At 39.4% G+C, this 16,253-nt stretch overlaps 1 protein-coding gene across 1 annotated transcript in view; it reads right to left on the reverse strand.

Moving 5' to 3' along the window:
• Positions 1-2,857: 2,857 nt before the first annotated feature.
• Positions 2,858-16,253, reverse strand: part of LOC122797864 (vomeronasal type-2 receptor 26-like) — a 49,175-nt gene continuing 35,779 nt past the window's right edge. The window contains exon 2 of the mRNA XM_044066386.1: positions 2,858-3,759. Within this exon, the coding sequence (XP_043922321.1) occupies positions 2,858-3,759 (902 nt within the window). The remainder of the gene's footprint in view (positions 3,760-16,253) is intronic.

Raw genomic sequence — 16,253 nt, forward strand, 5'->3', positions numbered from 1 at the left:
CTTTTTAATCTGGTCCTTCTTTTTTTATCTCCCACTTTTCCCTCCAGTCCTTCTTTCTTTTGATGACTTCATGGACGTCTGCATTCCACCACCAGCTTTCCTTATGTACCTTATTTCCATTCTTGGCTCAGCTGCATTATTGTTCTGTAGCCCTCAAGCATGGTGTTTTGACATGAAGCCATTATTCTTCTTCTTCTTAGCTCCACTTATGTCCTCTTCTTCCTGAGGTGCTATAGCCCAGAGCATTTTTTTGTACTCGTATGATTTCTCAGCAGTCAACTTTCTTATCTTCATCATCCAAGTATCTATTGAATATAAAGCCTTCTCTGACCACTGCTTGCAGATGATTTTGACAACCAGTAGTTTTGTACTGTACTCCAACTGTTTCAGTGGGGCTGACTTTGTAATTCCTGATTCTACCCCAATGCTCCTTCCTTACTAAGAGTAAGTATATATTAGAAAGTCAATTATTTAAACTAATTGGGACTTAGGGTAGTTAGGATAATCAAACTGTTTGGATAATCAGACATATAATTGAATTGGATAAAAAACTTCTAAAATCTTGTTTTCCTTCATGCAGGGAATACACTTTTCAACTATTCAGCGAATCCAGTGGACAATAAAGAATATTTTTCACACATGAGCTGGCAACAAGCTCAAAAAACACACATAACAAAATATGTATAACATTCAAATATTCAGACTTTATGATTTTTCCTACCTGAAAACTTTAGAAGGCTGCATTTGGATAATTGACATTTCAGATAATCAATGTTCGGATAACCGACTCTCTACTGTACCTGAGTTGCATGTTGGCTGCTATTGCATGTGATGTTCTGACTGTCTGTCTTTCTGAATCATGTGCTGGCCACCATCAAGCCATTTTCCAGGCAGAAGTCTAAAACTGCCTCTCCTTCTTTATTCCTCTTGACCCACCCATGTGGATCCAGGCAGTCCTCATATCCTGTTTTGTCTGTATACCAACCACGATATGCGTATTCAGATCCCCGTTATCAACATCAACTCATGTTGTCCTGTTTTATCTAGTAGATGCTACAACTACCGTATGAATGCACTCTTTTCCTTGCTATCTTAGCCCTGATTCTTCACCTTATATTCTATCCTCCGCTGTCTTATGCCTTTTTAACACCTTCTTATCTTTCCATTTGCACACATTAATTTGGTCAAAAATATCTCAGCACACAAGTTTCCTGGTCCTTTAAGGCTGCCACATAATTTTTACTTGTCGATACTGAGCATCCAGGATTGCATAGATCGTAATCAATGGTTGAGCACAATCAATAAGCACTAATGGAGATCATATTTCCCTGTGGCCACATCCTGCTATTACCTGCTTTTCCTGCAATTTGTGCTGGAGTCACTAGACATATATTAAATTCAGTGATTACCTTGCAGTTTCGCCTGCATGCATTCATTGTTAATGAGCATCGCGGCTTGTCATGCACCCAAAGTAAATTAAGGAGAGCTGGCTGTGATTGTGCTTGTGTTTCTGATTGTCAGGTAAAGACATTTACAACTGCAACTAAATATGAAGTATTATAAATATGTTATTTTATGCCAACTATTATCAGAAACAAGAAAAGAAGATGGCATTTTGATCAATCTAGCATGACTATTGCTTGTTCTTCATTGGTGGCACAAAACTTCCACATGGAATCATGACCTAAGGTCATTATAACTGCAAAGTGGCTCAAACTGCCTTAAATGCTTTCAGTTTATGGCAGCAAACAAATTTCATAATTAAAGTAAGATATATGTTACATGTTGTGCCGGATTGTGTAAAACATTTTCTCATATGACAGAATGACTTGGGTTCACAGTATTATCCAAGCCTTCAAAAGCAATTCACTATCTAATTATAGCACATTCCTTAAGCTGGTTAAATAACAGTTTGCTAATATGCAATATTCTTACTCAGCATGTGTTTATTTTTATTTAATGTACTGTGAGCAATTTTCCAGAGAAATTGCCCAAGAGAATGTCTCTATGGTTTATTGGTGTGAATCAGCTTTAATTATTAGACGTTGAGGAAACATGAATGAGTCATAGCACCTTTATGGCAGATTCCAAAATAGAAAACTTGCAGCATTGATTTGACTGTTTGCTTCAGAGTCATAGCTTTCAACATCTAAGCATTAAAAATTATAGCACTAGCCTTTACGGTTCACAGCAGAAAGTCAGAAAGAGGAACATTTTCTTATTTTTCACAGTAGGTCTTTATTATAATACATCCTGTATAGTTAGTAATCGTGAATCTTTGTATAGGCTTTGCATATCTGTTTAATAAATTATGTACTCATAAACAGGGCTGACTTTATAAAGAACATCATATGTCTAGAAGGAGCAAAGATAAATCTGGGGACCAAGATCATTGTGATATGTCTGAATCACAGCAGTTGAGAGGAGTGTTACAAGTTGGTGTAATTTTGAAATTGAAAGTAAATGAGTTACACTACTGGTAAAAACTGTATGAAAATATTGCATGTAATATCAGCTGCAACATCATCTTTTTTAAACATATATATTTTTACATAAATACAAGGTGATATGGTTAAAAGGGATCCCCTTACTTTGATAATCCAGATACTATTTTTAGCATAAATGTTTTTTTCTTGGAATGTGCACCTTTGATACTCATATCTGATAAGCAGCACAGTCACCCATTTTACTTTGCTTTCCTAATAAATACTGAAGGCTTCCCACAGAAGTCAGTGAAACCTTCCTCAACTAGGCTAGCCTTATCAAAATGAGTGCTAAGATGCATCAAGGCTGCATACCAGGTCTGATTTCTTTTTCTTGTTATAGCAAGATGTTATAAATACACATTATACACAGATTATTGTCTCATTGTCAGTTTTCTTTTGGTGTTAATAGCAGGTGTTAGCAAAACAGTGCAACATTTAGGAATAAATATACAAATAAGTAAGCCAGCACTGGAAACCAGGATGGCAAATATCTCTACGGCAGCCATGTACTTCCCTTTGGTACTCAGATATGCAGGGATAAAAGAAAGCCAAACACTTATGAAAACAAGCATGCTGAATGTTATATATTTTGCCTCATTAAATGTATCTGGCAAATTTCTAGCCAAGAATGCAAGTACAAAGCACACACTAGCCAGAAGGCCCAGGTATCCTAGCATGAGGTAGAACATTACTACCGAACCTTCATTGCACTCATATACAATTTTTCCAGCTTCAGATTCCATATTTTTCTGTGCATATGGAGTAGCAGTAGACAACCATACTGTGCAAATAATAAGCTGAAATAGGAAGCCAAAGAAAACAATGGAAATGGGTAACCATCGCGATCCCACATATTTCCTTAGTTTGCTGGTTGGCCTTTTGGCATTAAAGGCAATGAAGACAACGACAGTTTTGGCAAGGATACAGGAAACACAAACAGCAAAGATTACACCAAAAGCAATCTGACGGAGGAGGCAGATGCTTTTTGTTGGAAGTCCAATAAATAGCAATGATGTCAAAAAACACAATGTGAGACAAACAAGTAGAAGATAGCTGAGTGAGCGGTTGTTAGCTTTTACAACTGGAGTATTTTGGAATTTTACAAAGATGGAAAGGATGGACAATGTCAGAATAGAAGTGGTAACTGATAAAGCAGTCAGTAATATGCCAAAGGAATTTTCAAAAGAAAGGAAATCTATGATTTTGGGAATACATTTTTCTTGCTTGTCATCTGGCCAGAGTTCTTCAAAACATTGAATGCATTCACCAAGACCTGAAAAAAAAAACGAATGTAAAACAATTTTGAGAATGCTAAAAGCAGCATAACTTGCAAAGTGTTGCACAGATGCATGCCTGTATGTATGCACAAACATACAGATACACTTTAATACACATGGCTTCTATATCTGGTTTGGGGAGAAATGTTAGAGCTGGAACAAACCACATTAAACTAATTATGTTTGGAGGATACCAGTGCACATCTCAGGATTTGTCAAGAAAAAAAACCCTGTTATGAACACTATTTCAGGCAGTACAGTAACAAAAATTCTTCCCATAAATTTTGCATAAATCTTTCAGAGGTTATAACACTTTAGACACATGTTATTATATCTTGTGGTAGATAACAGTGTTACTATTGTCTAATAGTCATAATCAAGATTTGTTGAATATTCTTGTTAACAAAACCTCACTGTTCTCTTTATCTCATTTTTATTTATTTCATTGGCATGCCTATATGACCACATAACACAACCCCCCCCCCCCATTTGGACCATTTATTCCAACTGTGAGGTTAAGAACCAGAGTGGCTCCCAGGCTAGGTAAGGCCTCTAGGGTCCATCTGCTTCAAGCCTGATATGAGAAACCAAGAGGCTCATTTGTTCGCCCAGGTGGTCAAATGTTACTGAGATATTCAGTGTGTTAGTCATGCAGGTCCCACTACTTTACTGGCCAAACTCTATCCCTCACAGCAATCATGGCAATGCCAGTGGTAGTGCTGCAAGGAAGCCTCAAGTAAGTGTCTACCTTCTCAAGACATTAATTTCTGGCTTTGCAACATGAGCTGTTATGCTTTCCACATCTGTGCCATGATGTTTCCCCACTTAACCATTAGAACCCAGCAATGCAGTTGCATTAGACAACTCCTCTCCTCCCACCACCAGAATGGATAAGCCATTATTGACTACTCCCCCACCCTCTCTGTCATGGTCATTCTATGGCCTAGGCCTGATAATTGAAGCTAGAGCTTATGAGGTGTAGTGAAGAGCAAATCTCTACTCTGAAGTTGCGGCACTGATGAAATTTTGCTATGTAATTTACTTGTGTCAAGTGATATAGCTACAGAAGAAAATATGTTTTAATAAGTGAAAGTGGTGAGGTAGCACAGTACTATTTCCACTAAGCCAATCATCATGTCCCTAATGTCTAGGCATGTGAACACCAGCACCTGCACAAAGTATTATTATTAGATCAATTTTAAAATTCACAGAAATACCCATGCACCTGTAATAACAGGAGTCATCATTCAGTGATATGAATGGCTAACATGCTTTAAGAACTGAAGAAGCCCAGTGATATGCTCTTTGCCCTTAGTCTGTCTTAAAATAATAAGTAAAATAAGTAAAAAATAAATAGTCATTAGTAAAAGTATTACATGTTTCCCATGACACAAATCTTATTCCTTAAAAATATGCCAGAGGTCCTCAAATTTATGAAATCTATATTGAGTTTTCGAATGCTTTTCCTTTCTTAACTCATTCTATCCAACGGCACTCTGGAAGTATGAACTGCAATGATATGCATGCAATAATGCCTCACAGGGTGTGTGTTAATGTGTAATTAATGCCCACCTGGGGGTGTTATAAAGTCCGACGCCACAGGCATTAATTACACATTAAGACACACCCTGAAGAGTATTATTGTGCTTAGAGAATGGGCTCTTTGTAAAATTGTGTTTTACTTGTTTATTTAGTTTCTTTAAGTGATATATTATTTTTTATATATTTTTAATGTAAAATAGTCCTTCCACCTGATGTTTCAAACTTGCTGTTGAATACATTACTGATGTTGGAGGAAGCATTTTACATCAAACATATATAAAAATAATGTAGTGCTTAAAAAAATAATAAGCAATTAAAACACAACAATTTTACTTAGAGCCCACTCTTTCTCCAATACACACACACACACACACACACACACACACACACACACACACACACACACACACACACACACACACGCACACACAGACACACACACACACACACACACACACACACACACACACACACACACACACACGCAGTCTCCTCTGCTTTCAAACATGCATTCAGTTACAGAAGAGCACTCTCACTGTCTCTCTCACTCTCTTAATCACATACACACACACACACACACACACACACACACACACACACACACACACACACACGCACAGACTCTTTCTCTCTCCTGCTTTCATGCACCCATTCACTCACACACACACAGAGCAACATAGACACACATACCTTCGATCGTCTCTCTCTCTCTCACCTTCCTGCATACACACACTCTCTCTCTCTCTCACACACATGCATGCTTTTTATTTTACACTCGTTAAACAGAAGAAGTGCTGCTTAGTGAGCGGTGAAACAATGGTAGCTGTTCTGTTTTCTCAGTCAGAGTTTGATACGCTGCCGTAAAGCTGCAGACATGTTTTTCTTCAGGCACTACTTGTACATTAATACCCCGCTGAAGAACGCTCATTCTCCAATCAGAGTACTGATGTACAATAAGCCCATTGTCTAAAATCAAATTATGTCCTCACATTTCAAATAGGGCATCAGAGGCACTCTGAGGCACCAACTTCTGGAAAGTGACTCAGTAAGAGACACAAAGAAACTATATCAGGTTGCAAGGCAAAGACAGAAATATAAAGAAGATAGTCAGATACCCTTCATAATGGGATGCCAGCAACAACCTGCTCACCAGTCCATAGGACATCAAAGGCAAATGGAAGGAGTATTTCCAGCAGCTTCTGAATAAAGAAAACCTCACAGAAGATGCACTGTCCCAGAAACAGCTTATGATGAGAGAAGAAGGGGAGCCCACATTAGAAGAAGTAAGAACAACATTAAGGAAAATGAAGTCAGGGAAAGCAGCAGGATCAGATGAGGTCACAGCAGATATGATAAAGATGCTGGGTGAGATAGGGGAGAAATGGCTCCTGAGGGTAGTAATAGCAGTGTGGAGAGAAAGGCATATCCCAGATGACTGGAGAATAAGCATACTTGTGCCAGTGTACAAGAACAAAGGGGACATCCACAATTGTGAGCAGTACAGAAGCATCAAACTCCTATCACATTGCATGAAAGTTCTGGAGTGGGTGACTGGTAAACGGACACATAGAGTAGTAGAATGTAAGATGGGAGATGAGCAGTTTGGATTCAGATCAGGATGCAGCACAATTGACCCGATGTTTGCAGTGAGACAAATACTTGAGAAGAAGCTAGAGATTAAGAGTCCAACTGGGCATTCCTAGACTTGGAGAAAGTATATGACAAGGTCCCAAGAAAGCTGATCTGGGCAGTGCTGTGGTGGTTTGAAGTCCCAGAAACATTGGTAGAATTAGTGCATACTATGTACAAGGACTCAATGACTCAAGTATGAACAGTGTTTGGCCTCACAGAGGGGTTCCCAGTGGGAGAGGGTGCATACCAGGGTTCAGTTCTGAGCCCACTGCTGTTCATACTGGTGAGGAATTACATTAGCAAATAGGTCAGAGGGAACAGATCAACAAAGTTGTTGTATGCAGATGATGTGGCATTACAGGCAGACTCCGAGGTAGAATGTCAGCAAAGGATAGGAGAATGGAATGCAAAACTGAAGGCACATGGGATGAAACTAAGCACAGATAAGATGGTGGTAATGGCAGCAAACTGGGGAAATCAGAAGAAGCTGAGAATAGAAATAGAAGGGAAGGTAGTGGAACAGGTAAACAGCTTCAAGTATCTGGGAAAGATGGTTGTGGAGAAAGGAACTCTGAATGAAGAGGTCAAAGCTAGAATCGGAGGGGCTGCAGCCAACTGGCATAGAGTGTCAGGTGTATTCTATGACAGAAGAATGCTAAAGAAGCGGAAAGCTAAGGTGTACAAGACAGTGGTGTGACCAGTACTAATGTATGGTACAGAAACCTGGGCACTAAGGCAACACAGTTGAAGAAGCTAGAGGTGATGGAAATGAAGTACCTTGGATGGTAGGATGCACTCTGTGGGACAGATGAAGAAATAAGGACATAAGGGCAGAAGCAAAAGTAGCTCCAATTACAGAAACGATCAAAGAGAACATATTATGGTGGTTTGGACACATGCAGAAAAGCTGAAGACAATCTGGTGAGAAAGACTTGGAATAGACAGGAAGAAGATAAGAGGAAGCAAGGACATCCAACAAAGAGGTGGATGGATTGTGTGAAAGAAGATCTGCGACAGTCGGGCATGAGTGTTGAAGAAGGCAGGAGTGTGGCACTGAATCGAGAGAGCTGACGACAGTTAACACAATACTCCAACCCCATGTAGAAAAAGTGGGAAAAAGGAGGCCAATGGTGATGATTTCAAACAAATATTTCTATCTCTGGAACCACAGGAGTTACTAAGGAAGTGTAAATGGCAAACTGTTTAGGACAAATTGTTTTAAGTTGGTAGTATTCTTTATGTTCTTGTCTTAAAATGGATTTTATAAGTCACAGTAAACACTAACTATTAAGAATGTAATATTTTGTAAACAACTTACCATATGTCAGCAACCACTAAAGTTACACACATACTACCAGCTGGATTGTGCTCATCCAGCTGAGAGCTTTCATATAAGGCTAAGCACTTCAGCCTGTGCTACTTGGTTGTCAAAATATTTAAATAATGTGAAAATGATGACAATATAAATAACTATTCCATGAACAACAATTAACATTTCATTACCTGCACTAGACAGAGATCAACTATCAATCATACCTCTCAACCTCTTAGAGCAAAAAAATCTGGACAAACCCTAAAATTATGGGGGGATAAACAGGGACAGATTTTAAATGTTGCTCTTACAAACTTAAAGAGTTGATATAATAATAGATTTTGCATTAGCATGAATTTTCTGAAGGATATGGAGTCTTAAACTCAAATGTTTGTCATTATTTAATGACGTCAGTCGTCATATTTGCCAGGAAAGTACAGATTTTTAGGAAGGACACACCAAAAATATGAGGCAAAACTCAGAACATTCTGTGAAAATCTATACAGTTGAGAGGTATGATATCAAAACAGTTATGTTTGCCATTATGCAAGCATTAAGATGAAATCTTCTAATAAACTGCATGTGGCATAGTTTTCGAAGAAAGACAAAAATACAATTAGCACCAATGGATATAACAATAATTACAAAGAATTGAAAAAAATTAACAAAACTTCAAAGAGAGAGAAAAAAAATACTTAAAACTATGTACACTATATACAGTAGAAGTCACATCTATTAGGTTAAGTTTTCATAGCAAGAAAAAGAAGATTAAGGTGGGAGCATCTTGTATTAAGATGTGTAGGTGAAGTATGCAGACTCCTTTTTAATTCTAACTAGGTAGTAAATAAGTACATGATAAATTAGTGGAAAGTTTAGACTGAAATTGTTGTTCTGATAACTAAATGGTTGAAGGGAATTAGCTTAATCATATTTTCAATAGCCAATCTTTTATTTTCATATGAAATCAGTTGACTTTTCTCTTGCTAATAAGTTGAGAAGAGGAGGGAATTCTGGGATTTTATTTTTGTGATTAGTTTATATGTCTTGGGATTCATTTTATTTTTAGTTGCTAGCATTTTGAGAATTAAGATAGCAGAGTTAATATCTTGGTGATCAATTTTAACAGAAAATAATTTCTTTTTTAATAAATAAATCAGCGGTCTGAGAATAATATCATATTTCTTTGGAAGTTCAAGCTTCTGTCTTAGGTCAGTTATATTAGAGTCTTGCCATTTGTATAATTCCCAAACTGTGATGTCTTTTATGTGAGGGAAGTTTGTTAAGTTTATTGGTTGGCTGTTAATTAATAAGTTACGATTTAGGTGAAGCGGTTGAATGAGATCAAGAATATTGGAGAGCTGTATTGATTTGAGCAGACTTTGAAAAGTAGGGATCATATGTTTGATAAGAGGGTGTAGGTTCTTTGGGAAGCAGATTTTTTTATTTAGATTTAGAAAGGGGAGACATTTTGGATTTATATCCAGTGATTTAATTTGATTATACCAGATTTTGATCCACTGAGGTGTCCAGCAACTCAGTGTAGGATCATAGTTGACTATATGGATCAGTCTGCTAGAACTGATTACATAGTAGTAAAGTTTAAAATCTGGTAACCCCAGTCCTCCTTTATCTTTTGATAGAGAAAGTTTGTCATATTTTATTCTAACAGATTTAGGGGGCCACAATAATTTTGATAAGGCCTTTCTACATTTGTGAAGAATTTTGTGAAATAATTGACAGAGTAGCATTTAGCTGAAAGAGGATTTTAGGTAGGACATTCATTTTGACCACAAGTTTTCAAATTATTAATGCAAATATGAACAAGCAATATTTTATGCCTAGAGGTGACAGTAGGATGTAACTGTAAAAACACCTGGAGGCATCACTTGGCTGCAATGGGTACTTTTCTGTTATCAGGGCAACACCGACATATGGAAGCTAACAAGGTTGACAACAAACATACAGAAGCTAACAGAGAGGATTCCAAGCAGTAGCTACTGCATTTATAATGTTGCCCCAGGACACAACGTTAATTGTGAAATTTATGCCCTCATATCACTCTGCTTATCTGGTTTACCTTAGTTTGGTGTGTGTAAATGATACACCATTTAATTTCCCTCACTCCATTCAGGGATTGCTGCGGTGGTTTTATGTGTAGATATGTCTATCCTTCAGAATGATAAATCATTCATCTGGAGTACATTACTTACCCATTACCTAATAATTTCCCTACCTTTGAATGGTTTACGGTTGTGATGAATGCTTCCAGGATAACAGTATAATCTTTGCTTGTGATAAACCTATTAGAGATCTGAATGTTACTCTACTTTTTAGGAGGTAGAAGTACAATGGTAATTGATGTGTAAACATCATTAGTATGTTGTGTTTTTTTTCATAACTGTAAAAAAAAAAGCCACTTTTTTTAAATATAGTATGTTGCATTTTTTTTTTTTTTTAATAATGCTTCCTCATGTTCTGGTTACTTTACCGATAGTGAACTAAGCTGCAGTGTCAATTCCAGCCAATAGAAGGAGCTTCAAATATTGTATATTGTCCAACAAAGAGGAATCTGTACAAAACTAACATTCATCTCCTGAGGGAAATTGAGCCATGTTGGTGCTGGTAAGGAGCTGCATCACTTTTTTTCAGACCAAAAAAAAAAAAAAAAAAACATTTACGAAACTATCTCAATTATGAAGTGGTTGGCCAACAAACATATGGGTACTTTTTTTCCACATTTATACTGCTGCCTCATTAACGGAAAAGTACCCTGCAATGAGTTTACTAATCTGTGCAATTGTTGTTATAAGAGTAGTACTAAAGCAATAAAGCATTACTACATTGATGACATGCAGACAGCACTGGGAAACACAGATTAATAGTGTCCTTCTGTTGCCAGAGAAGAAACTGCCTGCCAAGCCATTAAGAACTGCCTTCATTGCTATTTTGTAACATTTTCATTTATATTTAGGCAATGAACTTACTTGTCATTAGTTCCATATTAAGGTTCTAAAATGTATCTGAAAGGAGAGGTTATAACATATGACAGATAATCATTAAGCTGACATATACAGTTACATATAGAGTTAAAGACCAGTGAGATGAATTACAGTGGTACAGGAAGAAAGTCTGTAGAGCACAGTGAACTAGTCTGCTTCATAAAATCGATAATAATGAGGGTGAAGCAAAGAGTGAGACTACAAAACACTCCCTATCACATCGCAAGTGCCATTAACTGAGGATGGTTGCATGTAATCAAGACACAAATATTTATCTTTGGATGAGGACAGAATACGACTTCAACACCTTGTACAACCTTGCTCCTTACCAGAACCAACATTTGCTCACTCAACTGAGTACAGCGAGATCATATTTTGATTTTGGATACTCCTACCAGTCCCATCTCCTCTGCGGTGTACAGAGAGAGCACTTGGGAAGGGCATAATTTGCACTTCATCTGCCTTACTGTATCTCTGTTTCTTCCTACTTTATTACCTTATTTTGCTTTTGCCTCTTCTTAAAAGTACTCAATTGAATTTATTCTGCTGCCTTTATTACTGCTTGTTAGTAGTCTGATTAAATTGTAACGGTTATTCTAAGGCCCTTGGTTTAAGCACTTGGGCTTCAAACCAGTTGTTTTTCATTAAGAAGGTTTGTGGTCTGCACTGTAGTGGCATGCCAGGTAGCGTACATCCTTCTAAGTTGGGAACTGCTGATTGAAGGCTCAGTGTCTGTTATTCTAAAAGTGTATTAGTTCTAGGTTAAGAACTTGGGCTTCAGGCCAGTTATTTTACATTAAGAAGGTTTGTGGTCTGCACTCTTGTGGGAGGAGAGGCTAGATTCTGCCCTTCTGAGCTGGGAATTTCTGGTTAAAGGCTTATTGCGCATGCTTACTTGAACTGTTTCTTTCTGAAATCGGTACGCCTTGTTTGTTGTAGCATAGACTAGATTCAGGCCGGCTGGATCTAGCTTTGTTTGTATAACTTGTGCACTGATCCAGGCCATCTTTTTTGGAGAAGGTTTCTCTGTACCCTAATGGCAGGACTGTGCAGTTAGAACTTGTCTGATTGAAGACTGTTGGAACAGGGCTCAGTTTTAAGCTTTTTAACTGGTTAATTGGGTAAAGTGTTGTTTTGATTGTATCTGCTCTATTTTCTTTAAAAATATATATATATACTTGTTTCTCACCTTTCTGAAATAGTATAGTCCAGTTTTCATGTTATTGCTGAATCCAGGACTGTGTTACAAGTTTCTGTGTTGCCATACCTTACTTGGATAGAAGGAAGTTTCTCTGTTCACCTGTGAGAAAGGGGAGCTTTGAGCAGGCTATTTGTCCCTGGAGGAGTGGTTTCAGCCCAGAAGTTAATAGTTTATTGGCCTTTATGGGCTAATTTTGATTGTATCTGCTCTATTTTCTGAAAAAAAAAATGATATACTTGTTTCCCGCCTTTCTGAACTAGTATAGCCCAGTTTTCAGGTTATTGCTGAATCCAGGGCTGTGTTACAAGTTACTGTGTTGCCATTACCGTACTTGGATAGAAGGAAGCTTCTCTGTTCACCTGTGAGAGAGGGGAGCTTTGAGCAGCCTATCTGTCCCTGGAGGAGTGGTTTCAGCCCAGAAGTTAATAATTTATTGGCCATTTTGGGCTAATTTCTATCTCTTTCACTTCCCTGCTATAAAAACCTCATTTGCACAGTTTTTATGCTTGTATTCCACTCAGCAAGTGCCTTCCAGGTGTTCTGCAGAGTTTACAGCAGCACAGAGACAAAAGAGTGACTTTGGAGTGATTAAGTATCACTTTTCTACTTTTCTTGCTGTCTTAACTAATTCCGCCTAAAACGCCAGTTTTTTTAGCGAATCTGTGATTTAAAAAGTTTGTTATTGTATACAACTCCGCACAGCTCCTCGTGCTGTCCTGCAGAGTGATGCAGGCAACAGAGAGACCCAAGAGAGACTTTTCCAGATTTAGGTTCATAGGTTCATAGGTTCATACTAGGCTATCTGCCCTAGGGCATTTATAAGCCTAGCCAGAGTGTGTTTGGCTTTCGCCACCCATTTTAAATTAATTTTGCTATGCCTTTTTTTGAGGTTAGTATACTGTGCCTCTGTCTAACAGTGACACAGAAGTGATAGCCGGGGTAAACCTATGATCTCCCATCCACTCATCAAGATTCCTCTTGAAGAGAGTCAATGTGGGACTCTGCCTAACTTGGACTGGGATTTTATTCCAGAGTGAAGGGAGCCTCTGGGTTATGAATCTGTCCCGCCAGCATGTCCTATTTATTTCAGTGCTGAGGTTCAAGTCTCTCGAGCGCATAGCTCGATGGGATTTGGATTTTCTGAGGTGCAGCATGTCCATTAATTCCGGGTTGGACATGGCTTTATACGTCAGGCAAAGATCGCCTCTGAGCAGGCGGTATGCCACTGAGTAGAGCTGGAGTTTCTTTAACCGGGCAGCATATGGCATCTGTTTGAGCCCTTTGATCCTCTTGGTGAGGTACTTTTGGGGTCTTTCCAGTTGCTGCAGGTGTTTGGTAAGGTACATCCCAAAAGAGGCATTGTACTCAATTATGGGCCTGATGAGGGATGAGTAAAGAGGTACAATGACCTCCCCTGATCTAGATGTGAATCCCTTCATGATTAGGTGGGCTATATAAAATGTTTTTCTAACCACTTTGGCCACGTGGTTGTCAAATGAGAGATTGCTATCAACTTGGGTCCCCAGGTCCCTAATGACTTCTTCTGTACTTAATGGATTACCACCTATGTGGTAATTTGTGGGCACTTTGTTTTTGCCAAAGGGGATGACTATACACCTTTTGGCGTTTAGCTTGAGGCCATGGCTCTGGCACCAGTTGTCTGTTTCTATGAGGCCCTTTTGGAGGATGCTTGTGTCGGTTGGAGAGTTGATTATGGCACCCAGTTTGCAGTCATCTGCGAACTTGGTCAGCCACAGTCCTTCCGTGTTGGCCTGTACCACCGAGAAATATATACCGAACAAGAGAGGTCCCAGGACTGAGCCTTGTGGGACGCCACTTGTAACTGGTTTGGAGTCTGACATGGCTCCAGCAATTCTAACCATGTGGGTTCTGTCCTTGAGCCAGTTTGCAACCCATCTAGTGACATAGGGGTTTATATTTAAGCTGGTGAGCTTATCTATAATGCCCGAGTGGGGTATTGTATCGAAGGCTTTTGCGAGGTCCAGGTAGGCTGTGTGGACCACCTTCCCCTCGTCAATGGCCTTGGTGACTGTTTCAAAGAAATCAACCAGGTTTAAGAGGCAGGATCTGCCCTTAACAAAGCCAAATTGGGTAGGATCCAGTGTCTGTAGGTCCCCAATATCTTTATTTATGAGGTCCATGATGATCCTTTCCATAGCTTTGCAGACCAAGCTAGTCAGGCTTATGGGGTGATAGTTTCCAGGATCCGTTGAGGCACCACCTTTGTGGAGAGGGACCACTGTTGCTGTACGCCACTCTTTGGGTACATATCCTGTAGTAAGGCTAAGATTGAACAGTAGTTTTATGTTTGGGTTTAGCTCTTCTTGGAGTTCATGTAGGACGCAGCCCGGGACACCATCTGGTCCCATTGATGCTGTGTTTTTTGCTTTGGAGAGGGCGGCTCTTATCTGAGCATCTGAGATGTCAGGGGCAGCACTCTGTTGGGATAGATATTTGCCCTTTGGTGGGGAGAGGGGAGAAGTTTGCACTGAACCTGTCAGCTAGGATGTTGGCAATGTCTGTGGGCTCGGTGTATTTTTGTCATTTTGGACTAATTCTGAGCATATCTGGGAATTCCCACCCAGGTTCCTAACATAACTAAAGAAAGCCTTGTGATTATCCTTAGTGTCCTGTGCAATTTTTCTCTCGAAGCTGGCCTTAGACGATTTTATGTGTGCCCGTAGTTTTTTGCTAATACTGATCAGAGATGCCTTCCCTTTTTGGGATTTTGCTCTATCATGTAGTAGCTTCCTCCTTCTATTGTATAGTTTGTTTATGGCTGGGGTCCACCAGACCGGACGTCTGCCTTTGGAGGATTGGGTCTTGGTTTTATTTGGGATTGCATGATCCATGCATTCCTGAAGGTGTTCATAGAATGCGTTTATAAAGGATTCTGCGGTCTGGGCCGTATTTTCCACAGGCCCGGGGCTTTGAAGGATTTCCTCGGTTTTGAGGCGTGAAATTTGCTTTAGAGAAGTTTTTCACTGTGGTTTTCTGGGCAGGGGGTGGGGTCGGGATGTGAATATCCAGTGAGATTAGTTTATGGTCTGATCTTACCAGTGAGGGATACACTTCTGGTCTGGAGCATAGTGTCCCCATGTTGGTGATGATCAGGTCCAGTATGTTTTCCCCTCTTGTGGGAGTGGTAACAAGTTGTTCCATAGCATTTGAGTTTATAAATTCTAGGAACCTTTGGGCTAGGGTGTTGGAGCTAGAGTAATGCTCCCAGTCTATGTTTGGGTAGTTGAAGTCTCCCAATATAATGGTGTTTGTAGAGACCTTCATATTTTCCAGTATTCTCAGGAAGGCCAAGTGGGGTTCCTGTGTTTGGGAGGGTGGTCTGTAGCAGGCTATAAAATGGAAGGCAGTTTTACCCACAGTTAGTTGCACATGGATAGTCTCTGATGCTTCGTGCTGTGCCACCAACCTGGAGGTGTGGGTATCTTTGACGAATATTGATACTCCCCCTCCTTTTGTGGTTCGGTCCAAGTTTTGGGGCCGAAAAGCATGGTATGAGGTATAACCTGGTAGTGCTGGGGTGCTCTCGGGAGCCTTGAACCAGGTTTCTGTTACTGCACAGATATCGATGTTCTCCATGCTAAGGAGAGTTTCGAAAGTCGTGCATCTTGAGGTTTAGACTTCTGGCGTTGAGTAGCATTACTCTTAGTTTCTTATCCCTTGTGATACCTATGGAGGTGGGTTTGTCTTTTGAGCCTTGCCTAAATAAGGCACTATGGGGGTAGCAAGAGCCTTTGCCAATATCCTAAAGCCCAGGGGTGACAG

This window comes from Protopterus annectens, chromosome 3.part1 (assembly GCF_019279795.1).
Source record: "Protopterus annectens isolate FY-2018-M chromosome 3.part1, PAN1.0, whole genome shotgun sequence".
Classification (NCBI taxonomy): Eukaryota; Metazoa; Chordata; order Ceratodontiformes; family Protopteridae; genus Protopterus; species Protopterus annectens.